Source organism: Bos indicus x Bos taurus, chromosome 1 (assembly GCF_003369695.1).
Source record: "Bos indicus x Bos taurus breed Angus x Brahman F1 hybrid chromosome 1, Bos_hybrid_MaternalHap_v2.0, whole genome shotgun sequence".
Lineage (NCBI taxonomy): Eukaryota > Metazoa > Chordata > Mammalia > Artiodactyla > Bovidae > Bos > Bos indicus x Bos taurus.
The window spans coordinates 141,376,355-141,404,285 of NC_040076.1; the positions used below are offsets into that span (position 1 = coordinate 141,376,355).

Sequence of the window (27,931 nt, forward strand, 5' to 3'; positions counted from 1 at the left end):
GCTGTTAAAATGTGGGGAGGAAAAAAAGTAAGTTCCTGTGTACGTGTGTGTGAGTCCCTCAGTCGTGTCTGACTCTTTGCAACTCCATGGACTGTAGCCCACCAGGCTCCTCTGTCCATGGGATTTCCTAGGCAAGAATACTGGAGTGGGTTGCCATTTCCTTCTCCAGATCTTCCTGACCCAGGGATCAAACTCACATCTCCTGCTTTGCATCTGAACCACCAGGGAAGCCCAAGTTCCTATGAATAACATTGAATTTGGGGTTTGAGAAGGGGCAGAGATGACGAGAACACTCTTTCTACTGGGATCCTTGGGCTGAGGTTAAGCTAGGAGATGTCAGAGCCATTTGTGTTTTTGTGCATGGAGCCTGCTTGCACCTTAATGAAACCACCAGTGGGGAAGTGTGACACTTGTGAACACTGGATCCAGCCATTGTTCACACTGGATCATGGTGTGGCATATTTTTCTTTGCCAATTGGGCCCAGAGTGATGACTAACACCCCTGCATAGTACCCTGCCCATGTGGTGCCTCTCCTGACTCAACAGTCCCCACCAGAGCCACATGTCCCTGATCATGATGTCAATGCATGGATACAATAGGAAGCCTGGAGCTCCAGCACCTGGGAAGGTCGTGCCGGTGCTGGAATGGCAGGTCCTGACCCCCTGACTTCAAACGATAATTGTAAAGGAAGGCAAGAGAAGAGAGGAAAAGAGGGGGATAAGGAGGAGGGAGAGAGGTAGGTAGGGGGAAATGAATGAGGAAAGTGGGAGGAGAAGAGGGGTGGCTGAGTGGGGAGGGACCCTTGCCCAGGGTTAAGATCAAAGTTTTCCATAAGCTGGCCCTCGAAGTGAAAGCTCAGGGAAAGGACCCTGCTGAATGTCAGCTTCTCCAACGCTGGTTTCCGCTCTGCTGCTGCGTCAACAGGAGTCCTGAATCAAACTGCCCGCCACACCCAAGTAGCTGAGGCTGGGCAGTGAAATGCCTCCAGCCAAGGCCCTGAAGAACCGGCACCAGGCACAGTGACCTGGAAGAAGACGGCAACTCTGGGTGAGTCAGCACTTGGGTGTGGAGCACTCAAGTGGAAAACCAGGAGCCCATGGTGCCCAGGCCCGCGTGCAGGGGCAAGAGCACCAGGAGCTGACGGGCGGTGCCCTCACCCCAATGGGGATCCAGAAGAAATTTGCACCCGGCTCACAATGTCCTCACAGTTGTTGGACACGGAGTCTAGAAACCACAGAAATGAAAGGGCTATATCGGTCATGGTCAGGGGTCTGACCTCTCTGCTCGGAGTGAGGCAGCAGGCACGTCTCTAGGGGGGACACGGTGACAACAAAGTCATGAGACACCTGAGCCCACGGGACCACGTCTCCAAGGCTGGGGCTGAGACGCAGCAGACACAGCACGCGGATACTGTGGCTATCCTGGTCAGTAACAAGGGAAAGCTTGCTGCCAGCTCACCCCTGGTTCTGACCTCAGCTCCAGGCTGCCCTTCCAAAGGGCGTCTCCACACCACGTGTGACCGCCTCAACCTCTGGTCTGCAGAAATCCGATTATTTGAGCTCATGTATAAAAAGATGTAGTCTCAAGGGCTTCAGAGAAGTAGGAAGAGAACTCAGCTTTATTGACATCAAGCAGACTTTCTTCCACGCGTTCTACATCCAACAGTAATACAACGTAGTAAAGCACAAGGCGTATTAAAACATAGCCAGTTCTAAGCAGTCGGGATATTTCCTGTTATAGAAAAGAAGTAACCTGCCCACAGATTCACATTAACATACACGGTACATTAATATCAATCTCTGCTTCATACACCAGGCCAAGGGGCATGTGTACGTATAGGCTGCGGCCCTTCAGCAAACTGACTCTCACAACAGCATCAGCGGGAGGTGCGAGACACCCTTGATGATGAAAGAACAGTGCTTTTATAGCCGAGACCATGAGGCTGTCTCCTGCAGTCGTCTCGGGGGTCACACCCCGAAAGCTGAGGCCCCTGCACAGTGTAGCTGTCTGTAAAGCAAGTCAGGAGCCCCCTGGGAGACCCCAACACAGCATCACTCGCCACAAACCACCGTCTCTCCAAAAATAAGAACTGGAGAGAAAATGACATGAAAGGTGGGTCACTGAACTCAATAACACTGTTCTGAGTCCAGAACTGAGGCTGTCCGTTGACTTTTGGACAGCTGACTTTCGAGTTCAAATATTTTATGCAACATGAAATGAACAAAGGCAGGTAACACGGCTGGCATCCATGTGTGGCCACCCACAAGGACAGAGTGATGGACAAACAAACTTGGGTGTAAAAGGGCTGGTGAGACGACTGCTTTTGTTTTAAAAAACCAACTTATCAGTTTATGCTCGTTGCCCACAAACTAGATTAACCTACTTTTTATTTAAATTTTCATTATCTATTTGGCTGCACAATGTCTTAGTTGCACATGCACGATCTTCAGTTGTGGCGCGTGAGATCCACTTCTGTGACCAGGGCTCAGACGCAGGCCCCTTGCACCGTGAGCGTGGAGTCTTAGCCACCGGACCACCAGGGAAGTCCCCGAAGTGAGTGCTTTTAACAGATCTCAAGCGATAGCCGACACTCTTCATCCATTACTGACATTCTATAAAGCAAGAATCCCACTCAAACTCTGTGGAGCAAGCTTCTTCACTGCTGCAAATGGAGACAAAAGATTCAGCTCCTCCCACACCTGCGTTCCCATGCACTCCAGGCAGCCGCTCAGGACAGGTGGGCTCACGGCTCTGTCACCGAGGGACCAAGATCAGGAGTGAGGGACACGACCAAATGCCTCCGGCCCACCATCCCTCCGACACCGGTGCCCACTAGCAGCGGCCAAGCACACTGATCAACCTCATCGGGAGGGCGGGTAACGCCTAAGCTCGGTCAGTGTCCCGCAGGCCACGGATGTGACGAGCAGAGCACGATGCTGGGACAGGAACCCTGCTGGGCCCCGTCTCCCGTGTCAGCAGGCTAGGTCTTGCTCCGCCGGAGGAGCGTGGCGGCAGGACTGGGGCCGCCCTGGAACTTGAGGCTCTGTAGGTTGACGTGGGCTCCGTGTCTGAGCAGAGTCTCCACTGTCTTGGTATGTCGGCCCTGGGCGGCCAGGTGCAGTGCGCTGAGGCCCTGCTCATCAGACAGGTCGAGCACGTCGGCGCTGACCAGCTCCTCCACCACCTCCGAGTGCCCGCCGGCAGCAGCCAGGTGCAGTGCCGTCTGGCTGCGGGGGCCCCGGGCCAGCATGTTGGCCCGCTCCTCCACCAGCAGCTTAACGGTTGCCAGGTGCCCATTGCGGGCGGCCAGGTGCAGAGCAGTGCAGCCCTCTGCAGTCACTGCCTCTCTGTGGGCGCCCCGGTGCAGGAGCAGCCTGGCCGTGCTCGTGTGGCCCGTCTCCGCGGCCACATGAAGCGGCGTCTGCGCCAGCAGGTTGCACACGTTGACGTCGGAGTGTAGGTCAATGAGGACGCGGGCCACGCGGTAGTGCCCGCGCTGGGCAGCCAGGTGCAGGGGTGTCCTCCCGTCCAGCGTCTGGGCATCCACGCTCACCCCTGGCTGCTTGGCCAGCAGCTTGACGATGGGCAGGTGGCCCTGCCAGGCGGCGTAGTGCAGTGGCACCCAGGCGTCCTTCCCCGGCAGGCCTGCATCCACGCCACGGCGCAGCAGGATCCGCACGACGCCCTCCTGGCCGTGCTGGCAGGCCACATGCATGGGCGTCCGGCCCTCGCAGTCTGCCTCGTGCACGGAGGCGTTCTTCTCCAGCAGCAGCCGCATGCTGCCCTCGTCCCCGTTCTGGGCCGCGAAGTGCAGGGCCGTCCACTGGTCCTCATCTGCAGCGTTGACACTGATCTTCCGGGCCAGCAGGAGCTCCACGATGCCCCGCACCCGTTTCTCCACGGCCACGTGCAGCGGGGTGGAGCCCCTCCTGTTGGTGAGGTTGGGGTTGGCATTGTTGAGCAGCAGCCACTTAACACAGTCCTCCTGCCCGGCCTCCACGGCCAGGTGCAGCAGGCTGGCACCCCCGTCCAGGACCAGGTCCACGTCCTGGGGCTGCAGGATCTTCATTAGCCTGCTGGTGTCCCCACTCACGATGGCGTCCACCAGCTTCTTCTTCTGGATGTCCGTGGTGCCAAGGTCTGCGGGGACAGCAGATGCAGGGGTCAGACGGGGCGGCTCCCGAGGTCTGGCCGGTGTTTGAACGTAGCTACTGTTTACCTGAAATCGCTTAAGTGTTTGTCCATGTGGTTTAAGACCTAGTGGGGAGACCTCAGGAAGGTCAATGAATATCCCCAAGGTGCTCTTTTGTCAAATTGCAAAATGAAAATCATTCCAGCTATCCGATGAAGTTGTGATTAAATAAAGGATATAAAATTCAGGCCCTTGCTGGTGCTCAGCAATGGCAGTGACTGCTAACAAGGGAGAGAAGGCAGTGAACACAGAGCAGGCAGGAGCCCCCGAGCCACTGGAGATCTGGTAGCTCCCACCCTGGGGCATCCCTCCAGGGCCAAGCAGCTGCCTGCAGCCCAACCTCCAAACAGTGCCTCTTGTCCCAGTACCACCACCTAGGATGTTTTCTAGAAAAATCCTCCAAGGACCGAGACTCCCACTTCAGAAGGACTGTTACTCATGATGTAAACATGTAAATGTTTGATTTACAGAAAAACCCCACTATGTTGTCTGGGGTTCTGATATGCATGAAATAAGGTGCCTTCATGGGAAACACACTCAAGGGGCCTTGCATAGGAGGAGGGGGTGCTGGGGGTGCTAAGACAACAGAGTAAATGCAGCTGGGACTTGGTGTTTCAGCACAGGCTCCTGAGACGGACCAGTGACTGGTCTAAGCATGAACACGTTACCTGAAGGTACCAGACCCTGAAAAGAGCGCATTCTAATGACTTTCTCCATGGGAAACAGGTGCTTCTTTCTTTCCAACCTCAGCGCTGACTGCTCACCTCCAATGCAGCCAGGCCTTCCCTACATCTGCATCTTTGCAAGGTGTCTCCTTACTCAAAATGCTCTCTTTAATCCCAAACACACCACTCTAAAAATCCCAGGAGGGCCAAGGCATCTAGGCAAGGTCCTCATTCCAGGAAGAATTCCCAATTCCCCAGGAGGAGCAAGCTCCCCTTCCCCCTGAGGTCTGCACCCTCCCCACAACCCTCTGGCCACCCCTGTGCTACAGCCCTACACATGAACATCCATCTTTTCCTCATGGAAAGGAAATCTCACACATCGTCCTCACAGAAGATGCAGTGAGGACCTCACAGGAGGGCCCCCATGCCCAAGGGCCAGCAACTGGGACAGGGCCGGAGCAGGAAAAAGTGCCTTCCAGAGAGAAAACCCAAGGTGTATAGTCAGGACCAGGCAGTTATGACTTCCAACGACAGTGTAGGCCCAGGAAACGGGAGCCCACAAATAAGAAAGAATGGGGTGTGTACCCAGCGTTGCCTGAGAAAGAGGGTACAGGGCTGACATTACAAAAGAGAGAGAGCTCTCCAGGAAGAGGGGGTCCATCCATTCACTGGGCTACCTGGTACAATCCAGCTTCTTCAACCTACACACCTGAGGTCAGTCCCTGCACACGGTGTCAGCACAGGCGAGACCCTCCACACAGCCAGGGGCATGACCCACTCCACTTACACCTAAGTGACACCTGCTCAGCCCGTGTGCCCCCCCAGTGTGCACTGACACCCAAACCCCATAAGCAAAGGGCTGCAGAAAACACAGAACTACAGCCGGGCCAAGAAACAAGACGCCTGATCCTTTTCAGTTGCTCACACCATGCCTGCCCCCTCAGAATTAAACCCATTATTTCCCTGGTGTGGGGGTCCCTGCTCACCATTCGTTGAAGGTTCCCTCTCGAAAGACAAGGACAGTGACCCTCGGGAGGAGAAAGCAGAATCCACAGAGGACACCCCCGAGAGCCTCTTGCCACTGCTTGCCGACGGAAGTTTGGACTCGGAGGAGCTGCGGCTGAGCTCTTCCGGGCCCTCAAGGGTCTGGGAGATGCCAGAGTCCAGCTGGGACAGCAGCTCAGAGAGGCTGTAATCGTTGTCGAAGGTGGGGGCAGACGCACGCTTCAGCGGGGTGGGCACAGGGGCCTGTGGAGACAAGCAGACAGAAGAGATGAGGCTCCATCCATGACCGGATGGGGCAAGATCAGGGGAACATGTGGGTCCCCCCACATGAGCCACACAGAGAATTCAACTCTTGTTCCCACACGGTACTGGTGCTAAAGAGAAACGGAGGAAGGAGATGGCTTTGGGTAGGGTCCTAACACGCTGAACCCTCCTTGGGGCCATGCAAGGCTGGCTTGGGAGCTGCGGGTGCACAGGTGAGGTGTGGGGCTCAGCCCTGGGGAGGGCACGGCGTTCCAGCTCAACCCGTGCTAACAGGCCCTTCACAGGCTCTGTCCTGACAGCAGGGAGAAAGGCAGGTCCTGGTGAGGGATCAGAGCCTGCAAGGGACTTACGGCCCTTCCCTGAATCCTCCAACCCCGTGGCCTGGTGCGCTGAGTCACACCCATGTGCTGGGCCGCTCTTTTCCTTATCAGGGGCCAGGTCCCCTCCACCGTCGCTTTGCCCCCGGACCTGACACACACAGCCCTCGTGCTCAGAAAGCAGACACACCATAAACGGTTACTTATCTGCCGGCCTTACACCCCGGCCAGGGATGATAACACCAGATAACACCTTATAAAGTCAGTTTATCAGCCTCCACTTTACAAGTCCGACTGCCTTAAATGTATTTATTTAGTTAGCATAGTTAGAATTTCTTACCACATCTTACATAACCTGTGTGGCACTCGTAGAGGAAAAACATTTATGGGCAGTTAGAAAGGCGCCAATCCCCAACCTCGAGGTGCAGAAAGACACCCAGACCCCTGGAGCCCAGACCCCTCTCCCCAGTGTGGCCCAGCAGGGTCTTCAAGCAGCTCCCCTGGTTCAAAGAGCATCCGGCCCAGACTTCCCTGGTGGTCCAATAGTTAAGCCTGTGCCCTTTCAATACAGGGGGTGCGGGTTCTGTCCCTGGTCAAGGAACTAAGATCCCACATGCTATTCAGCGCAGTCAGAAAACACACACACACAGCATCCAGGCGGCGGCTACTTAATGTCAGCCATGGGCCCACACTGCCCTTCCCTAAGCACAGACAGCAGGTGGGGATGGGATACCGTCAGGCAGGAAACCAATCCGGGGCCAGCACACCATGGACCTACCCCTGCCCTGAGACAGAATTCTGCGGCCGGCCCAAGCCTGAGAGCCGGGTGGGTGGTCCAGGCTGGCAGGGTGTCTGCAGGAAGCAGAGACTCAATCCCTGAAGCTGGTGTGGCAGAAACCAGGCCCCGGGAGGGTCCCCATTACCTCGGCCTCAGCATCAGGCGGGTCTCTCACATCTGGGTCTTGAGTCGTCTCTTTCACCTCCTCATCAGGTTTTTCGCACAGGTCTTCGGTTTCAGAAGTGATTTCTTTGGAGGAAAATACAAACGGGTGTGTCACTCAGACAATGAATTAGCAAATGAGCTACTTAAGCCTGTGACCTTGGAGGGGACCAGCGCCTGCGGTGTTCAGTCTGACCTGTCAGCGCTGCCCACGCTGCTGGCCCCTGGCTGAGCTCACAGCGGACCCCCGGCACCCCTATCAGCAACCACATGCAGGGTCTGGCCAGACTCTAAAAGGAGCCACCGTGTCTCTGTTTCCCCAAGAAGCCTTCGTCCAGGGAGCCCCACTAGCCAGCCCAGCCAGAGCTCGTACTCCGACGGCCTGGGCTGCCAGTACCAGGCTGCCAGCACTTCGTTCACACTCATTTTCCTCATATGTTTGAAATGTCATGGTCAATTCCAACAGCATCAGGATCACTCTCCTAACCAAAGGACACAGCTGTTCCCTGGGGACGAGGCCCCAAGAGAAATTCAAAGAAGGCCACAGGCCAGTGGTCATGTGGTCCCCAAAAGACGCACTACTGTATCTGAACCCAGAACACCAGGCTCCTCGGGACAGCAGGCCGCGGCCGGAGGTGGACAGCTGGAGATGACCAAGTGGTTCCAGCCGCCCCTCCCTGGCCCTGGGAGCTGGAGGGCCATGGGCGGGGCCCTGGGCGGATACAGCCTGCAGGAAGCGGGCTCACTCTGGCACTCCTGTCTGTGAACAGCCTCCTCGTCCCAGCTGCTGCCTGTCCCCTTCCTGGCCATCAACTCCATCCCCTGGGACAACAGCATAAGCGTCAGGCAGCAGGGCTCCCGGATCCCAGGGTGGGCGCTCACCTTGGAAGCTGGGCCGCTCCCGGGGGTCCCCGTGCCAGCAGCGCTGCATGAGGCGAAGGAGGCTCCTGCAGGCGCGCGGCCGGGGTTTGCAGACAGGCGGCAGCTCCGGCCTGTGGCCCTTCACCACTCTCACCATGATGTGCAGGATGTTTTTCTCGTCTGCAAAGGGAAGGCGCACAAGTCAGGGCAGCTCCCAGGGGCTGAGGTCGGATTTCTTATCTTCAGGAGGAGCGACGACGACCGTGGGAAAGTTTGGGCACCCTCCTGGGAGACACGGTATTATTTCCTCTTCAAAGCACGGAGGTTTCTGAAATCCTTAACCTTGCCGGACACACCTGTCCTCTATGCTCCAGATGTTGGAAACCACCTGTGATCTACCGAGGGGAATCACTCTCTGGTACCACAGAGATCTTTCTGTGCCACGAACTCAAAGAAAAATCAAGTTCAAAGGAGCAAAATATCTAACGGGGCAGATTCCAAAGGGGCCCAAACAGAGGAAAACTGATAAACCGTGGAGTCACACTGCCAGCCCCTAAGTGACCCATAGCTCCCTGCAATGACGAAAAAGTCTTTCTGAATTCCTACCCCAAAGCGCATGTGCCTGGCGATGAGCCAGCCCCAGTGATGGTACATGGCTCTCAGTCTCTTCACACATGGGCTGTGTAAACGGGGACCCTTCTCCTGCAATTCGTAATGTGGGGCCCCACCTGGCCTCCTTTCTAACCCCCTTCAGAAGCAGGCGTGGACCCCTCACCATCATCATCCTGGTCACAGAATGAGGGGCCCAAGGCGACCCTCAGGGCCCAGATTTCCTCAATCAGCCTAAAACCACACCAGCGACCAAGCAGGAGTGCAAGTTTCTGGTTCCTACCACGCCCACACCAGGGGACTCCCAAGATGCCAAGCCACAGGGGTGGAAAACTGGCCCAAAGTCACCGATGGCTGCCAGGAGTCTGCCCTGATATTTTGTTCCACTTTCCCGTTAAACCTTATGCAATAGCGAGCTCAGGTATCTACATGTTATCTCCACAATAACTCAGACTTCCAAAACCCAGCAGGTCCTCTGGATAAAATGTAAGTCACCTAAACACCTGGAAGGGTTTCTGCTGCCAAACACAGATGGAACAGGTTCATAAGCCGCCTCTGCGCACCCTGGATGGCCCGTCGACCAATTGATGAAGCACGGGCACCTCAGCTCCCACGTTCCTTCCCATCGTGTGTCTGACCCCAGGGGCCATGTCCAGCAGACGGTGGCAGTCAGACAGGCACACGGCCACACTGAAAAGAACCCAGACCCTGGACCTCCGTGGAGGAGGCAGCGCCATGGAGACAGGGTAACGACTACGGGCAAAACCCTACAAGGATCCTACTCTGCTTCTCAACCAGCAGACCTAGGGCTGCACACTGACTCTGATCTGCATTTTTAGAACTTTTTGGTCAAACCAGAAAAGATGAAGTAGCCCAGATAGGCTTGGAGAGGAAGAGGAAAGCTTTCCAAAATAAAGAGAAAAAGTACTTGACTTTTCCAGTAAACCAAGTCAAGGTACTGAAATCTCAAGGCCAGAAATCCATGTGGTGGGTGCCTGGTGGGTGCGGGGGAAGAGGAAACCCCCAGCTCTCAGGCTGGGCGGGCTGACCCAGGGACTCTGACCTGGGGGCACCCCTCTGCGGCAGCATCTACACAGTGATTCTGGAGACTGGCTGCCCCAGAAGAAGAACACCCTTCACACGACTGCACCATACACTTCAACACAGTTCTAGTAGTCATTTCTGTTAGACATGTATTTTACAACCAAAAATTACAAAATTAAAAAAAAAAAAAAACTAGCTGGAAATAAGTACAACAGACAAACCCACAGAAACAGAAAACAGGTGAGTGGTGGTCAGGGGCTGGGGGCGGGGGGTTGGGAATGACTTGCCTAAGCGCCAGGGGGTCCAGGTCGTGATGATCATACAACACTGTGAGCTTAACACCACAATGCATAGCTGAAGTGATTAAAAATGGGAATTTTAGCAACTAAATGCTAATAAGAATTACTTCTAAAAAATTGTAATGGGAATTATATGCTATGTATGTCACACAACACAAAAGAATGAACTGGTACCTAACAAGATCCACTGACTGGACCCCACTGGATCTGTGCCTTTCCCTGTATGTGAACTGCATGGAGAGATCACCTTTTTGACATATGGGAAAGCCCACAATGAGGTGGGCCGTGGGTCTCCATGCTGACCTGCTGGGCTGGACAGAGCAGCCTCACCACCCCACCTGCCTGGACAGCCCACCAGCTCCACAAGCCAGGGCAGCCCCCTCTGCGATTGGCAGGCCCTCCTTACACAGAAAGGACCACAAAGCACCCCCTTCACGGGGCCAGGAGAGACGGCTGCACCACCCCTGACATGTCCACTCACCTGCAAATGGCTTCTTCTGCGTGAGCACGCCCCAGATCACGATGGCAAAGCTGCAAGGAGACGGGCACATCAGTGCCTGCAAGTCAGATTCTCAAACAAAGCCAGAGCCCCACTCCCCTGACACTGCGACAAGCCCAGTAAAACCACCCCCTCAACCAGAGTCTTCAAGAGACAGGGAGAGAGAGAGAGAGAAAGAGGACATGGAGGTATTTTTCATGAATTTTTTAAATGGGCAAATACTCTTATTGTGGGACAAGGCATGCTGGAAGCTCAGACTGGACTGTCAGTCCAAACAGCAGGAAGGGGTCCCTGAGAGGGGGCCACCCTGTCCCCGGACCATCAGCTTGTGCGGAGAACGGCGTGACTGCTTCATTCACACCACGTTCTTGCAGACACGTCCACAAGATGCTGACTACAGCTCTTGGTGACTGAGTAACCTGCCCACTGATGTCATCCAAGTGCATGGAAGAGACGAGCAGGCAGCCATCTGAGCTTCCCACAGCCCTTGGTGGTGATTAGAAGCTATATATACTTGTGTGGTAATACATATACAAATTGGGTTGGCCAAAAAGTTCATTTGGGTTTTTCTGTAACATCTTACAGAATACAGGAATGAACATTTTATCCAACCATATAAATATACATACATAAATGTGTGTATGCACATATTTTTATATATGTACACATATTTATCTATATATATAATATATACATACACAACACATATATATATATATACATGTGTATACACACACACACAATCTATCTATATAATTGCTCTGGATATACCCCCCAAAGAGCTCAATCTGGTAAATTAAAAAAAAAAAGTCCAAACTTGGGCTATCAGCCTGCATTGGGTTAACAGCACCTGTTTATAGAGACCCAAAAGTCCTCAGTGAAAATTAACTGAAATCTGCCAGTTCAAAAACTGAAACTCTCAACTCTGAATAAAGAGAGAATTTTATTCTCCCTAAACCCTACGAGCCGGGCCCAGTGCCCCCGTACCGCTCGCCTGCAGACGGACAGGAAGAAGCCCAGCAGAGCACAGACAGGGCGGCTGTGGTCAAACTAGCTGGCCGGGACCCCAGGCAGCGGCGATGACACAAGGGCAGGGCTCAGGGTGACAGTCATCCGCGTGGACAAGAACCACAATGACAGGGCTTAAGTGCCACTCACACCCGCCCGCCTGCTTTTCTTCTTCAAGAAGTCTGAGGGATTAAGACCATGACAATTTGGGAAACGATGCTACCACGTGATTCCCGATTGTTCTCTGGCTCAGAAATCCCCAATGCTGCCTTGGAACAGCCTCCAGGTGTCCACGTTCCTGTCACAGGTCAGTGATGCTTGGAAGGGTAAGTTCTGAGCCAGAGGGACTGGATTTGGGAGCCTGAATTCACATGCAGACAGCCGCACAGACCACTGAAAGCAGGTGGTCTCAACAGACACGTGAGGAAGCCTACCTTTCCTACAAACACCAAAGCTCTCACCAGGCAGGGGCTGCCCATCCGTTACGTAACCGGCTCTGACTGACACCAGCCATTCATGACCTCCATCCTAAGCGGCATCACTCACAGCAGAGAAGTTCCTCTTGTAAGAAAGTTCTGGGGTTGGGACTTCCCTAACAGTCCCTGGTTAAGACTCTGAGCTCCCCCTGCAGGGGTCACGGGTTCGATCCCTGGTCAGGGAACTAAGACCCTCACATGCTGCACAGCGCAGCAAGGAAAGAGAAGAAAAGAGAAAGTTCTGGGGTGGCTTGTGCCCACCGACTAAACGCCCTCTCATCTGGACTGAACCTCTTATCTGACGGTACCCAGGAGCCCTTGGGAAAACCCCGTCCAAACCCGAGGAATGGAGCTGCAGAGCCGGCCGGGGCTGTACACCTGTCGCCCACCTGTACACGTCATGCTTGGTGTCAAAGAGCCGGCTCTTCTCCCGGATGCGCTCCGGAGGGAGGTAGGCAATGGTGCCGAACAGGCCATCCATGCTGAGGTCATGCGAGTGGGACAGCCCGTTGCACTTGGCAAGCCCGAAGTCGGAAATCTGGAACAGAGCGGCGAGGAGGGGGCTGGTCAGGCTTGGCTGGCAGCGAGCCTAGTGAGCTGGCCCGGCTGCCACTTGAGGACGTTTATCATCATGTCCCCTCAGCAGTGTTGGGGGGCGCGGTCCCCCAGCCTGGCTGTGCGGGCCCCTTCACAGGACCACAGCTCTCACGTCAGCTGCACTCCCCGAGCAGGCGGGAAGGCCCGGCCGGCCAGGGAAGAACCAAGCCTGAAGACATTAAGGGCTTGACGGCTCGGGAAAAGATGACACTATCAGGAAGGAATCCACTGGGAGAGGGAACTGAAGAATTACGGCTTGTCTGTGGGGCGTTGTGTCTGCCCCGTCACACAAAGGGAGGAAGCGGCCCTTCGTTTTCAGGTGTTGGGGCAAAGCAGTTATGCAATCTCGCAGCTGGGGAAGCGGGCAAGTGGTGGCACGTCCTTTAAAAGGAAATATGTCTTCAGAAGCCCTTTAAAGCGAGCAGAACACACACGACCAATCTGTCCTCCACGCAGAACGTTCTGGGGACAGATACTTGCTGTCTGCAAGCACACAGCATCCCAGCGTCCTGCAGCCGGCTCGTACACCACCCAGCCCACCAGTCCAAGGGCACCTGTTCCCAGGGGCTTGGCCCTCACAGCCCCCTGCCTCCTCGGCTCCTGGGACAAAGGTGCCCACCCTGAAGGTCTGGGGAAGCCACAAGGGGGAAGTCACTGCAGGGACCCACCGCCCTCCGGCCCCGACCCCGGCTGTCAGTCAGAGCTTGGTGGTGTTAAACGCCCCTTGCAGTTAAGCCACACTTGCCGGCAGGTGGAAAATGGCCCCTTTATAAATTCTCCTCTGAGCCTCGTGGATTTTTCTAAGCCTTCTAATTAATTCTGGGCTCCTCCTCAAACACACCTCTGGAGTGATCGGAAATGCGGCTGAGTCAGGCCTTTAGTTCTGGGCTCACCTGCCCACAAGGCGAGCCAGGGGCCTGGTGTCATCACCGCTGAGCAAGGGAAGTTCATGACTGGGGACCCGGTCCTCACATCTGCGGGGGTGGGGAGGGTGATGGGAAGAAAGCCTGCAAGACTGGACCCAGCCCCCTATTTCTGCAGCCAGGCTGTGCCAGGGTGGGCGTGGGTCCATGCAAAGGAGGCCAGTCTGGCCACTTCTGGGCTTCCAGCAGCTCTCCGTTCTCTGGCCTCCAAGACGCTTTCCACTCTGAAGAGCAAAGCGCCAGCTCCCCATAACAGACCCATCACCCAACCCCGCGGCTCGGGAGGAGACAGCAACACAAGGTAATAGCTGGACGAGTGGAAAGTGTCAGGACCAGACTCAGAAGCGTGCTGGCTGCCCTTTCTTTTTATTTCTGCTGTTTTCAGGTACAGCAGGCTGCTTCATGATATACGTGGTGAAAAGAAAATACGCATAATTCTATGTGAAAGCCCTGGCGTCAAAATCAAACTCAGAAATGAGAATCCTCTGATGCCCACTGACCCTCCGGCCCGCCAGACTTCTCCACCTGACCTTTCTCATCTCCCCGTCTGTCCCCAGGTTCCTGGAGAGAGGGACAGTGTGGCAATCCCGGTGAACAGTAAGTGTCTACAATTCACAAATGAATTCACACTTAGTGTCCACTGTGGTACTGCCCAGAGCCAGTGTTCACACAGGCCCCGAGACACAGCCCCTCCCCTGCTGGGCCCAGCTGGACGAGGCTAACAGAGTAACCGAGGGCAGGGCGGGCTGCGCCACCTCGGGGAGAAGGCCATTGTGGGCCACAGAGGACAGGACCCTGGGTGTCCCTCTGAACACAGTCTGGGCTGAGCAACCTGGGCCTCAAGTGTGGCCTGAGGTTTTAAGTCGAGTTATTTCATTATGAAGTTGAAATGGGTTTACTGCTTATACTAAAATTAATATTTTAGTAGTGACACTTCGTATACTTAATATCAAGTATTCATTTAATATTAAGCGTCTTGAATACTCATTCCAAAACATACTGGTTGCTGTGAAATTTTCAGTTCCAATCCTCCTATCTATGGACATTAATGAGTCTGGAGGGATCAAGGGAAGGGGGTGGAGTGACAACTAACTTATCATCGTATTTCAAGATTGCAGATTCCAGTTATATCACTGCAAATGACCATCAACGAAGAACTGCCCAGAAATCCAGTGGATGACTTAGAACCTCAGACCAAGCTCCCACTGAGCCATTCCTGAGGATGAAAGAAACGCAGCCCGTAAATAGATTTTCTGCTGGTCTGGGGCTGTGTGTGGTGACCGCCCCATAAATAGGGAGTCATGGAGGAGTCCGTTCCTGACCTCTCCAGGGAAGCGGGGCGGTACCCTGGCTGTGTCCTCAAAGTGGCAGCATCCCTCCCCCGCTGTTCCCAGCCATCCCAGGTCCTCCATGACAAGCCGCATGGTCCTTGACAGAATGTTCACCCACTTCCTAAAACTGTCAAAAGTGCCAGGCCTGCCAAGCCAGGGGCTGCCAAGTGGAGGAAGAAGAAAGCGGAGGGAGAAAGTGCTCAAACCGAGGAGCCTCAGAGCCAACGCAGAAACACACAGACCACAGGGACACCAGCCCCGGGTGCCGGCGAGTGGCACTCTCCACCCTGCTGGGCGAGTGTTCGGTCCTACTGTGGGCCCAGCATCAGGACCATCCCTGTAAGAAGGTCAACATCTGGTATGGACAGAACAGAGGGACTGTGTCCTGGCCATTCCAACTCCATGGGCCAGGCGCGGCGACCCAACAACAGGGCCATCACCCCACCCGCCAGGGGCAGAGCACAGGAAGGCTGTGCTGCTGAGGAGGGTGCTGGGAGGAAGGTCATCATGGTCCTACAGGGCGTGGCCTCCTGGCCCAAACGCGGCTATCAGCAGAGGAACCTGCACCATGGGGAGGGAATGGGCTGAAATATAAGCCCCGCCGGGCCCACTGTGGTCCATGATGCTGAAAAGACAGCTCTGAAGGCCGGGCTGTGCCCACTGGGGACTCCCTAAGAAAGGCGCATTTTATTCCAGCGATGTCTCAGCAACCCTCCCACACCCTGTACTCTAATCCAACTATGTCTGTTTCCCCTGCCCCTAAAACCCAGAACTTTCCATGACTTCCTCCACCAAAAGGCTGTTTCGTGTGTGCCCCCCAATCCTGACTGGTCCCCCTCTGGAGACCAGTCCCACCCAGTGACACCCCCATCTTGAGCTGTTCCGTGTGTGCCCCCCAATCCTGACTGGTCCCCTCTGGAGACCAGCCCCATCCAGGAACACCCCCACCCTGAGCTGGAGTTACAGTGTCTCCTCACACTGCACCCGGGGGCTGCCTGGGCACCTACCACCACTGCCCACTCCACCCCTGTGTGACAACGCCTGCTACCCATTATGTCTGTGAGCACCCCATGTGTGGCAGCGGGTTCGGTGACGGACCAAGGGCTCCAGGGTGCCTGAATGTGGTTCTAACCTCTGCTCAACCATGTACAGTGGGACAACACGGGCCTTTGACTCAACTTTCCCAGCTTGGCAGGAGCCACCGTCCATGTGGTGCTTCCCCTGGGAGATGCGGCAGCTCCTGCAGGTAGGGTCCTCTGCAAACAGCAGGGACCTGTCCTCACCTCCCCGTTCTTGGGCATATTCAAGTTTGAGATCCAAGGTCTCACACTGACTGGGTGCCCATGGACCCCAGGTTCCCAGTCACAACCCTGTAATGTTCACAGGGGGCAGAGGGTCCACACGTGAGGCCAGCACCCCACCCAGAAGGAAGCAGGACTGCAGGGGTGCTAGAGCTGGGTGGACCAGGAACCACCCACCTGATGTCTGTTTTCTCAATTCCCTGCTTCACTTTAGCAGGAGCGTACTTCGAATTTCTGCTAAAATCTGATTATTGAGTGACATCTCCTTAAGGACACATTGTAACTAAACATCTGATGTGAAAACTGATTTCCCCATGGGTCACAGGTGGACTTGGCCAGGGCTCTGTGCCTGTTGCAGAGTCAGGATGCGGGCGGTGGGTGCGGCGTGCGGGGGACCAGCCTTCCTTCCAAGGCTGAGTGAGGATGCCAAGGAGCCAGAGGGGACCCAGGCCGTGGTGTGCGGGTCTTCCCACCAACTTGCCTTCCTGAGGCATGGGGAGGCCGTGGCGGCTGGGTGAGCCCTAGGACCCAGGTCACCTCGTGCCCTCCATTGACAGAGATCTTCAAAGAAATGCAAACCTGAACACACTAACAATGGCCAATCCCAGCGGGCGGCCCCTGGTTTTTAGTTATATTATACCTCATGCTTTTCTGCTTTATAAACTTACCGAAAAATAGATCAGAACTAACAGGCCTTGAGTGAAGACAACAGAAGGCGTCCCTCCAGGGCTTCTCTCCATGACACCCTGAGACTCCCATCACCCCAGGAACCACCAAGGGGAAACACAGCCCCACCGGGCCTCACACAGAGTCAGCCTCCATGGTCCACTTTCTAACCTGACTTTGTCAGATGGCCAATAAGCCCGGACTCCTAGAGTCCTGATCCAGAATGTGGGGCAGTGTGACCTGTGTTCCTAAGAGCCCATTTTCCAGCTACACCATCAGGGGCATTCGGACCAGCCACACACGACAACAGTGGGGGTCCTGATGCTGAGAGAGCCTCTGTTTCAAGTTCTTTCCTGCAGGAGAACCTCTTCCACCTTCTCACTGGCCCTGAGGTTCCACCACCTTCCCCACCCCACCCCCAGAGCACCCAGCCCTCCCTGGGCACCCCCACCTCGACACGGTAGTGGGCGTCCAGCAGGATGGCGGGCTTGAGGGCCAGCCTCCCCCTGCACCCCCAGAGCACCCAGCCCTCCCTGGGCACCCCCACCTTGACATGGTAGTGGGTGTCCAGCAGGATGGCGGGCTTGAGGTCCAGCTTCCCCCTGCACCCCCAGAGCACGAGCCCTGCCCGCGCACCCCCACCTTGACATGGTAGTGGGCATCCAGCAGGATGTTGGCGGGCTTGAGGTCCAGGTGCAGGAGCGGCGGGGCCATGCAGTGCAGGAAGTTCATGCCCACGGCCGTCTCATGGATGATGCGGAAGCGCAGGTCCCAGGGCAGTGGCTCGGAGGCCAGCAGCTTCTCCAGGGAGCCGGTCTCCATGTACTCCATGACCAGGCCCACGGGCTCCCGGCAGATGCCGTACACGGGCAGGATGTAACGGAACTTGGCCATCTCCATCTTCTTGGCTTCTTCCAGAAGTTCCATGCGCTCCCTGGAAAAGTTCAAAGACATGAGGAACATGGTGGGCAGCAGTTGCCTGGCTGCAAACACGGGCACCGCAGCCAGGAGACAATCAGCTCCATACAGCTGACAAAATTGCTAAAATGCACGTACACATATGTACAAATGCATGGGTGTGTGTGCACACATACACACAGGGCTCACTTTAGTGTTAAATACAGTGAGACCCCTACATACGATAGAGTTCCTTTTGAGAGCATGTTCGTAAGTCCAACAAAGTGAGCCTAGGTACCCAACTAACACAATTGGCTATATAGTACTATACTGTCTAGGTTTATAAATACTTTTCAGAAATAATATATAAAAAACAAACACAAATTAAGAAAGAAAACATCTTTTAACCTTACAGTACAGGACCTTGAGAGCTACAGTGTATGGCACAACAGCTAGCACACAGGGGCACATTCACATCTTTGAAAGTTGGCAACTTAAACGTTCGTATGTAGGGGACTTTCTGGGCCCTCCAAGGCCTTCAGTTCCATGGTTATTCAAACACAGCTACATGTTTTGGGGTTATCAGAGGTGAAAACAGAGACTGATTATGATCTGAAAACTCTCAGGCAGCACTGAGCCAGTGCAGGCTCTGGGCTTCAGAGGCGGCGGCCGAAGCTGACAAATCCTTCACTTGGGATGACAGAAGGGATGTTCCGGTTAAAAGCTGTAATGAACTGTCCACCCAAAGAGCTCAGCCCCCTTCTTTTTGAAGCCCATCACTCCATCCGGCCTTGTCATTCCTGACTGCAACCCCACACTGAAATCCACAGAGCACTGGTCTCGAGCAGGGTCTGCAGAGACCACTGTCCAAAAGCCTCCTTCTCTTTAAAGCCACTGTAGTAAATTACATGTAACACGGTATTTATCACTGTGACCATTCACAAGTGGGCAATTCACAGGCATCAGTATCCATTCACGAGCTTGTACAATCAACACTACTCTCTCCACCCAAACTCTGTCATCATCCCAACAAAAGTGTCTGTGCCCACCCCAACAGGAACCCTCCTCGCAGCCCCCAACCTCCTTTCCACTTCCCAGAACCTCTATGGACTTCACATAAGTGGAATCATACAATACCTGTCCTTTAGTAACTTGCTTGTTTCACTCATCATGCTTTCCTGGTCCACCCATGTTGAAGCACACGCCAGAAGGTCACCCTTCTCAGAGCTGAGTAACATTCCACTATAGGAACCGACACGCTGTGTTTATCTGCTTATCTGCTGATCGGCACTTGGCTGGTCTGCACCTTTCAGTTACTGGGACTAATGCTGTACATTTATACACACAGGTGGTTCAAGTCCCCGCTTCTATCTCTTGGATATACTCTGAGAAGGAGAGTAGCCCGGTCATGTGGTATTTCTATGTCTAACCTTTTGAGAAACTGCCGAACTGCTGTCCACGGCCAGCTCCTATTTTCTAAAGGAACTCTGGCTGGGAGTCTTGCCCATCCATTCATGTCCCCAGGGGCAGGGCAGCCTCTACACTCAAGGCAGAGATGCGTGGCCAGACTCCGTGGGCTGCAGAGCCTGAAACATTCGCTCTGTCCTGTCAGAAAATCGGCCAACCCCACTCTATGTCACTTCCTGGTGCAGCCCATGGCCTTGCAGCCTAGCATCCAGGGCCTTGGTCAGGGTTAGTGTGATGGGTCAAAGTCTCAGGGTGCATTCAGGAGACGAGGCTGAGGCCCAAAAGGACAGCGTCTGGCCACCGCAGAAAGGACCTGGGAGCTGGCTGAAATGCAGATTCCTCAGCCCTGCTCCTGGGGAATGGGCTCCAGGTGGGTGCCAGGAATCTGTTTTCTCCAAAGCTCCTAAGGGACAGTTCAGAAGCACACAGCCCATGGAGGGCTAGGAACTGAAGCAGAAAGCAGCACAAGAGGCCGCAGGGACCCCTCCCCATCAGAAGGCAGACTCCCACAACAGCCACCTCACCCAGACCCAGGATGGCTGGTTCCCACTGCAGGGGCTCTTCCGGAGTCTGGGTGCACCTGCCCGCCCCGCCTGCCCCCGGTCCCACTTCTCAGCCTGCTGGAGAATCAGAAACCACCAAGAAAAATGAGTCTGTTTCTCACTGACCAGCCTCCTCTCTGTGACCATAGCTCACTCCTAGGCTCCCCTCACAGGCACGAAAGCACTTCCCAGGGTGGGGTCACCAGCAAGGAAGAGCCGTGACACGCTGACACCGGCTCTGGCTCTGCCCCCAGTGGGCTCAGCTGGACAGCATCTCAGCACCTCTGCCTACCTGTCCAGCCCCTGCTTTGGGGAGGGGAGCCCCCCGCCCCGTGAACACTCACCACAGTGGGCGTCTCAGGGACAGGATCTCTGGATGTAGACCAGTGGTTCTCACCCAGGGGCAACTTTGCCTCCAGGGACACTGGGCACTGCCTGGAGACATGTGGGTTGTCAGAGCTGGGGGCTGCTGGCATCCAGTGGGGAGAAGCCAGGAGCACTGCCCACCCCCCTACCCTGCATTGCACAGGACAGCCCCCAAGGCCAAGACTTATCCAGCCCCAAAAGCCAAGGGTTAAGCCTGACAACCCCGGCAACAGAGCTAACGCATTTTTAGCCAAATTTAAAATAAACCACTACAGCCTGGAATCGCCCACTTCAGTACTCCCAGCATTTGCTTTAATTTTAATCCGTATCCAATTAAAATTCATTTATTGACATATATTTACTGAGCATCCTCTACATGTTAGAACTGATGACAAGGAGACCCTTCCCTGCCTTCAGGATATTTACCTTCTAGGGGAGAAGATGGAAAATTACCCCAAAAAAGAGGTGTTGTTGAAAAATCCAAGATCTTTGAGGGGAAAGAGCAGGGACCTGGGGAGGTTAAATAAAGGGGGTCCCTAACTTGGGTGGGCAGAGGGCAGGCAGCAGTAAGGGCTTATGAGGAAGTCACAGCCCCACTTCTGCAGGGCGGCCCAGGCTAGGAACCACAGGAGCAGAGGGGATACACACACTTAGGGTGGGTGACCCACTCAGGGAGGTCATCGGGGCGCAGGCTGGTCGATGTGGGGCTCATTTCTGAATGAGAATCATTAAGGCTTGGTGACAGATTGGATGTGAAGAGGAAGGGAACAAGGATGGTCCTAGAACGCTACTGGGAATTACTAGGTGGCTCCCCATTCAGGGAAGCAGCAGGAGGTGGGAGGTAGGAAGGGTTGGCGTGGGTTAGTTCTAATCAGGTTCAAGGAGCAAGAGAAGCCTACTTACTGGCCTCAAACACAAGTGTGACAGGTATCAGGAGTAAATAAAGACACGACTACAAAACAAAACTGAGCTAACTCGCCTTAGTTTGATGCACTTCCTTAGCACTCTGGTTAAAGAGCCAATGAATGGACAGACAGCAGGATGCTCACAAGAGCCCCTGTGGGGGTCCCAGGCTGGGCTGAAGCCTGGGTTCAGATGCCTGGTCCCAGCCAGCCCCTCCCTGCAGCCACGCTGCTCGCTGGGTTCCAGGATGACCTGCAGGCAGACCCCAGCCCTGTACCTGATCTCGAGGGACATCTATACCAGAAAAGGGCTGGATCAAGCATCATTTAAAATAAAAGTAGTGAAGGACAGGGAAACCTGATGTGCTGCAGTCCATGGGGTCACAAAGAGCTGGACACAACTTAGCGACCGAACAACAACACAGGTCACTTAAGGATCGGAAATGGCACCCTTGGCCCATCCCCTTCTTCCTCCTCTGGGGAGACCTCACGTCACCTACACTAACCAGTTCAAGCACCCTCCTCTGACACTACCCAGTGGTGGGGATCAGCACTGGGGCTGCTTCTGTTCCCTACTGAAGAATCAGTTTTGTGACTTGTCTGGTCCTCCTGCCTTCCTTTATGTTCTTTTAAAGTGACTGGTGTGCCACTGCTCCCCACCAGCACGAGTCCAGCATGCAGCACTCACGTGGCCCTGACATATGTTTGGCCACGGGATGGACAGAGACACACTTTCACCGGGAGTCCCCCCACAGGCCTGCAGGCTTCCAGGCACTGCTGGTTCCAGAGTTTACAGGCCAGTCACTCAGAGGACATTCTGAGAGCCAGCCCCAGCCCCACCCCCCTGCCAGCCTGACAACAGCCAAGGAGGTTGTCAACTACACTGAGGCTGAAGGTCTTATAAAGAGCGGCTCTGTGCCTCTCAGCAAAAGTGTTTGCTTCCATTTGCCCAAAGGGCTGAATACATAAGACCCAGGTGACTTCTGATGGCAGAGTTCGTTAGGCTCAGAGGAGCCGCTGGCAGCAGATCACTCATGGCCCCACCAGCCGAGGTCAGCAGGTTCCCAGCTCATTCCCCTGCCCCGGGGCCCTTCCCGCCAAACTGAGACCCCATTAACCTGACTTTGTTTAAGCGGGCTGGGGGGCAGCCCTGCGGCTGTCTGCTCCATAGAGTTGACTGTGGCTGGAATGTTCTAAGACTGCCTGTACCCTTTTGGGAAGCAACACCAGGCAGGCTTTGTGACTGACACAGGTCAGTGTGACCACTGACCACACATCCCACGACAGTTGGAGGAGGAAGGTGAGATATCCTGGAAATGAAGTCTGCGTTTCAAGGGACAAATCACCTTCTCCGTGACTGCTCAGTCAGAAACGCCTTAAAGCCGAGGACCCTACCCTGGCTGCACCCACCGGGGAGGGGAAGGGGGTTCCAGGACCACGCAGCAGGGGAATCAAGGGAACCCGGAAGGAGCCCCTCACATGGAACTGGGGGCGGGCTGACCGAGCCCCCCAACCACCCTCATTGTTCAGGTTCAGGAAGGTCGACACAAAAGGTGTCCGTCCCATTTATCCTCTAGGTCTTTCTTCCCCAGGCCTCTGGTACCATGCCAGGACCCCCCACCCCACCCCACCCCACCCCACCCCACACCTGGCAGTATCAGCAGTTCAATAAGTCTGGGCTGGGCTGGGCCCTTTCCGGGAGCTGCTGGAAAAGATAGGAAAGTGCTTCGTACACAGAATGAAACCATGACTGTGTTTTCATCAATTTAAATGCACTTTTCCTCGAAGCAGTGTTTCCAGTTTATGCTGATGACAACACACAAAGGATGGAGATTGGATATTGTGAATGGCTGCTATTACTTAAGGACCAGGAGAGACTGTCAAACAGGTCCCAGAACCCAGGTGTAGGACCGGGCCAGGGGCCTACAGGTGCCCAGACTCCTCACCATCAAATCCCATTCCACCAAGCGAGGCGGGGAAGCTCCGGCCACCAGAGTCCACTGACATCAGTTCAGCCGCTCAGTCGTGTCCGACTCTTTGCGACCCCATGATTTGCAGCACCCAGGCCTCCCTGTCCATGACCAACTCCCGGAGTTCACTGAGACTCACGTCCATCGAGTCAGTGATGCCATCCAGCCATCTCATCCTCTGTCGTCCCCTTCTCCTCCTGCCCCTAATCCCTCCCAGCATCAGGGTCTTTTCCAATGAGTCAATTCTTCGCATGAGGTGGCCAAAGTAACTGGAGTTTCAGCTTTAGCATCATTCCTTCCAAAGAACACCGACATCAGTCTTCATTAAACCCCAAAATGGTGACGTGCTAAAAGCGTGTCTACAATTAGGCATAATTCAGTAGGGCTGGCGTCATGTCTCTCTTCTGTAATCATTTCAATCACATCTCCTTTCTCCCATTTGGGGAAGGGTTGCTGTTTCCCAGCAGGAATGGGGGAAAGCACACCCGCCCCGCCCTTCTTGCTCTAAGACGGAACACCAAGCTGGGGTCTAATTTGTTAAAGTCACTTATTCAGCACCATTTAGGTCAGTACAATCTTTCTTCTGGCTGAAACCCATTTCCCCCACCCCAGAGAAGGCGTAGGGTGGGGAGAGATGAGAAATCTCACCAGATTGATCATTTTTTTCTTTCTTTTGATATTCATTTGACAGTGTCGGGTCTTAGTTGAGGCATGCGGGATCTTTTGTCACAGCCTGAGCTGAGCTGCCTTTCAGCTCGTGGGATCTCAGTTCCCTGCATCCCTGCATCAGAAGGAGTCCTGGCCACTGGACCACCAGGGAAGTCCCAAACTGATTATTTCCAAAGGCCCTTTTTTGGAGAAGCCATGGGGTTCTCCTCCAGTCTCAGCAGAAATTCCAAAGACATCCAGCCATATCCAGAGGCAAGTACCTTGTGGGGAGGAGGGGAGAAAATGGGTCCTGGGACTCAGGCTTCTGAAAAAGGAGCCGCAGGAAACTGCGGGCAGAGGAGGAAGGGTGGAGGTGCAGGGAGGCACCTGGTAACAAAGAGCTCCTCAGAGGGAGAGCACTGGGAAGCACCTATGGGAAGAGGCAGCAGGAGCACCATTTAATCATTCCTGAGCCTCCCGGCCCAGCCTCCTCTCTGTGCACCAACCCAGTTACGTTCCCAGGGAGCCTGCAAGGGGTTCCCACGCTGCTATTTTTAAAACTGACAAGAACCAGGCTTGTCGGATTGTCGGCTCTGTATGTACAAACCTGAGGTTTGCTCAGGCTCGCCCCAACGAGCCTCGGCCAATCACCCAGCAGCTGCTGGTGCTCAGCTATCCCGGGCTTCCTCTTAGCCAGGGGTGGGGGCCAGAGGAACGGGCCTGCAGGGCTAGTTCTCACCTAAATGGGAATGCCCCCCCTCAACTAAGCTCTGCCCCAAACCTCAATATCCCCTAATGAGGGTCAGCTGGGAGGACACACGTCTCCCCTGAGCTACCAGACTACCAGACGTCCCCATGAGAGGGGGAGATGCAGATGAAGGGGGCATCAGTTCTCCCAGGTCCCCCTTGGAAGCTACCTTGCAGGTGTTCCTCTGCCTGCTGCAAACTTCAAGGGGTGTCTGGGACCAGGCGGCTCCTGACTTTCTCACAGAGAAGTACCTGCTCACATAGTCTGGGGCAGCCTGCTCCTCTGAGGAGCCCTCGATGGGTGCCGGGGATCAGGCCCCGCTGTGGCCAAGGTGTGGCATGAAGACTGGGGCCAGGAGACCCCAGCCTCCCTAGAGGAAGAAGCAGCTGATGAAAACAAGCCCACACGTGTGCCTGCAGTGGGTCCCAATGTAACCAGTGGAAAAGGCCCTTGGAAGGAAAAGTCAGGCCCTCGTGGCAGGGGTGAGAAGCACCAGCCTAAAAACAGGTGAGACAAGACTTGGCCAGGAGGGGCACGGGGCTGGGGGCTGCACCCAGGAGCCTCAGTCAAATCAACTCCCCGCTCCAGGAAACATCTTGCAAACAGAAGGGTCAGGATGGTGTGCAGCTCACCAAAAGAGCATGGAGCCAACCTGTGGAAATCTGGCCGGACACTCCACCATTCCAAGATAGGGATGCAAGCCTGCTCCCCCTGCACCACTGAGGGAGGGGCATGAACTCTGAATGAGAATCTCAAACCAAAGCGTCAATAATTAACTCTGAAGAGTTTTATTTACAAAGAGCAGGGGTTTGACCATCTTCTCAATCAGAGGAATCTGCTGCTAACGCAGAAGCCAGCCTGCTTGACTCAGCCTGGCAAAGCACAAGAGGTGAATTCTTCCTGCTGGGCAATGCTGACCTCGACCCAGCTGCCCAGCACATGCCTCCACCTGCCTATTTCAGGCAGGGCAGGAAAGCCTTCCAGTTACAGGACAAAACACTTTTCAACCAGGCCATGCAAGATTCTAAGTGGCCTGCCTCACGTGGAGAAACCCGACCTCCAACTGGGCCACCCTAGAAACAAGGGCCTGGATGCTGGAAATAACAGATCCTAGGGAGGGCTGATGAGTCAGCCTGGGGACCTGCTTGTTTACTCTGCTCTTCCAACACAATAAGGTGATGTTAAAAGCCCTCACTGATGAGGAAAACGGCCAGAAGACTCCAGCAGACAAATAAATGTCCCCGAGAGCATAAAAATCTACACAGCAGCAAGAGTCTTGCCTTTCAGTATCCAACTATTAGCTGGCATTCAAAGTGATTCAGATTTCATCAAAATAACCACAGCGCCCCTCGCAGACTGAGAAGCTCCCAGGATCCGAGGCAGAGCTTCTCAGGCTGCTCACCTTTGAGCCGGTGATATGTGCATGACACTTGTCACCACTCTACTGAAATTTGAGGCTTAGAGCAAAAAGCCACCAGTAGCTCTGCTGTATAATCTCTTAGGCCAGGATGAAAACACAAAAGATGCCCAGGGCTTCCTCCTATCGGGGACCACGGGCTGTGGCAGCTCGCACTGTGATTCTGTGTACCCCAGTCCAGGGGGTACACATGGCCACCCTGGAAATGAGCATTGTCACCACTGGGGAGGGGGTGATGGGGGGTGGAGGCGGGGGGAGCTGGAGTTTGTAGGCCCCATCACTCAATAAGCCGAGGATTAGGAACCAGGTCTCTGAGATAGCAAAGGAGTCACCTTCCTAGTCTGTGTCTGTTCAGGGCTGACTATAGAGACAGCTCTCCAAGAGCCCGCCCGTCAATGCAGAAGACCCAAGAAACACTGGGTTCGAGCCCTGGGTGGGGAAGATCCCCTGAAGTAGGAAATGACACCTCATTCCAGTATTCTTGCCTGGGAAGTTCCATGGACAGAGGGGTCTGGTGGACTATAGTCCATGGGGTTGCAAAGAGCCCCAACTTTGCAACGAGCATTGTGTGGCATGGCTCCATACAAACCACAAATGCCACACAACTTGCATGTTGAATGCAAACTTCACCAAAGGCTAAGTAATTTAGATGCACTCAACTAAAGCTTATAAATTATTAAAATGCAACCATAAACAGTGAACAACCCCCAGCCAAAAAGAGCTGCTTCTCAAGACTCTCCTCCCACCTCCCTCTCCCCTAAAAGTACACACAGACCATAATCCACCGGCTGAATTTAACTGGGGCAGCTCTGGTCCTTTCCAACTGTCTTTATTTGAGCGCCCGTGTTACCGAGGAACAAGCAGATATCCTCCCAGCTTTGGATGGAGAAACCGGGGTCTAGGAGGGCGCCCTGGCCCGGCCACAAAGCAGGTAAGTGCAAGGCCGCTCCCCAGAGGCCTGGTCTGGACATGAAATCAGCCTAAAAGGCAGTGTGCGACCAGAAAGCGCCGAGTGTTGTCACAAGGCTCCCGGGCCACCTGCCGGACCCACCGCCAGGCCCAAGCCAGGTAGCGACTCTCAAGTGCTAGGGCTCTGAGGAAGCCTGGCCAAGCCAAGTCCAGTGCTTCCGACCGAAATAATTACTGTCTTCCACCAATTTGTGCTCCAAAGTAAATTACTAAGTAAGTCGAATGGAGTCTAACTCACTCACAAAGCCCAGATCCCCACACGGCAATTTTTCTAAGCCGGGAGCAAACCGCAGCGCCTGGGTGGGACCTGGGCGGACCGGACGCGCCACCGAGGGTCGAAGATGCAAGGCGAGCTCGGGACCCTGAAAATCCGGGGCTCACCGGAAGCCAGGGAACAATACAAGGCACTCAACAACTCCTTAGGCGAACGCAGCTCCCCGAGGGTCTCCCGTAGGAGCCGCATCCCGGGACCCCGGAGGTCAGATAGACCCGGAGCTCGCCAAGGCGCCCCCGGCGTCCCTCCCACCCGGCCAGCGGCGCCCACCCCGCCGGGGGCTCACGGCCTCTCCCGGCGCTGGGTTTTCCTGCCGAGGCTGCCCCGGAGGCCACTCGGGTGGAGAGAACGGGAACGCCCGGAACCCAGGCTCCCCACCGCCCGCCCAGCGCAGCCGCCCCCGCCCGGGCCGCTGACCTGTCGTCGACGTGCAGGCTTGGCGAGCACTTGATGGCGAGCCACGTCTTCCAGTGGACGTGGCGCACCTTGTACACCTGCCCGAAGCCGCCCGAGCCGACCTTCTCCCAGCCCGCGAACTCGCCCGCGTCGAAGGTGCGCAGCAGCCCCAGGGCCCACGGGCCCCGGCTCTCGCCCTCCATCGCGCGCGTCTAGCCGTCGCCCCGCGCCGCCGCGGCCGCCCAGGTGCCAGGTGCGCGCCCCGCCCGCTGACATCACGTCCGCCGCCAGCCCCGCCCCCCTCCGGCCCCGCCCCCCGAGCACCAGGTTGGGCAGA

At 55.2% G+C, this 27,931-nt stretch overlaps 1 protein-coding gene across 1 annotated transcript; it reads right to left on the reverse strand.

Annotated features, from left to right (window-relative positions):
- Positions 1-1,597: 1,597 nt before the first annotated feature.
- On the reverse strand, positions 1,598-27,843 carry RIPK4 (receptor interacting serine/threonine kinase 4). The gene is made up of 8 exons (XM_027546626.1): positions 27,616-27,843; positions 17,641-17,932; positions 12,570-12,718; positions 10,679-10,728; positions 8,267-8,425; positions 7,368-7,471; positions 5,845-6,106; positions 1,598-4,141 (listed from the first exon to the last, which is right to left on the reverse strand). The coding sequence occupies exons 1-8, from the start codon at positions 27,795-27,797 to the stop codon at positions 2,982-2,984; spliced, it is 2,358 nt and encodes a 785-aa protein (XP_027402427.1). The 5' UTR covers positions 27,798-27,843; the 3' UTR covers positions 1,598-2,981.
- Positions 27,844-27,931: the final 88 nt, after the last annotated feature.

Excerpts from the sequence above, each read along its gene's own strand:
- RIPK4 (XM_027546626.1), bottom strand. The coding sequence starts at position 27,797 with ATGGAGGGCGAGAGCCGGGGCCCGTGGGCCCTGGGGCTGCTGCGCACC. Across the intron at positions 7,472-8,266 it reads GGAGCGGCCCAGCTTCCAAG|AAATCACTTCTGAAACCGAA; the intron begins GTGAGCGCCCAC and ends TTTCCTCCAAAG. Across the intron at positions 6,107-7,367 it reads CGCCTGATGCTGAGGCCGAG|GCCCCTGTGCCCACCCCGCT; the intron begins GTAATGGGGACC and ends TTGTCTCCACAG.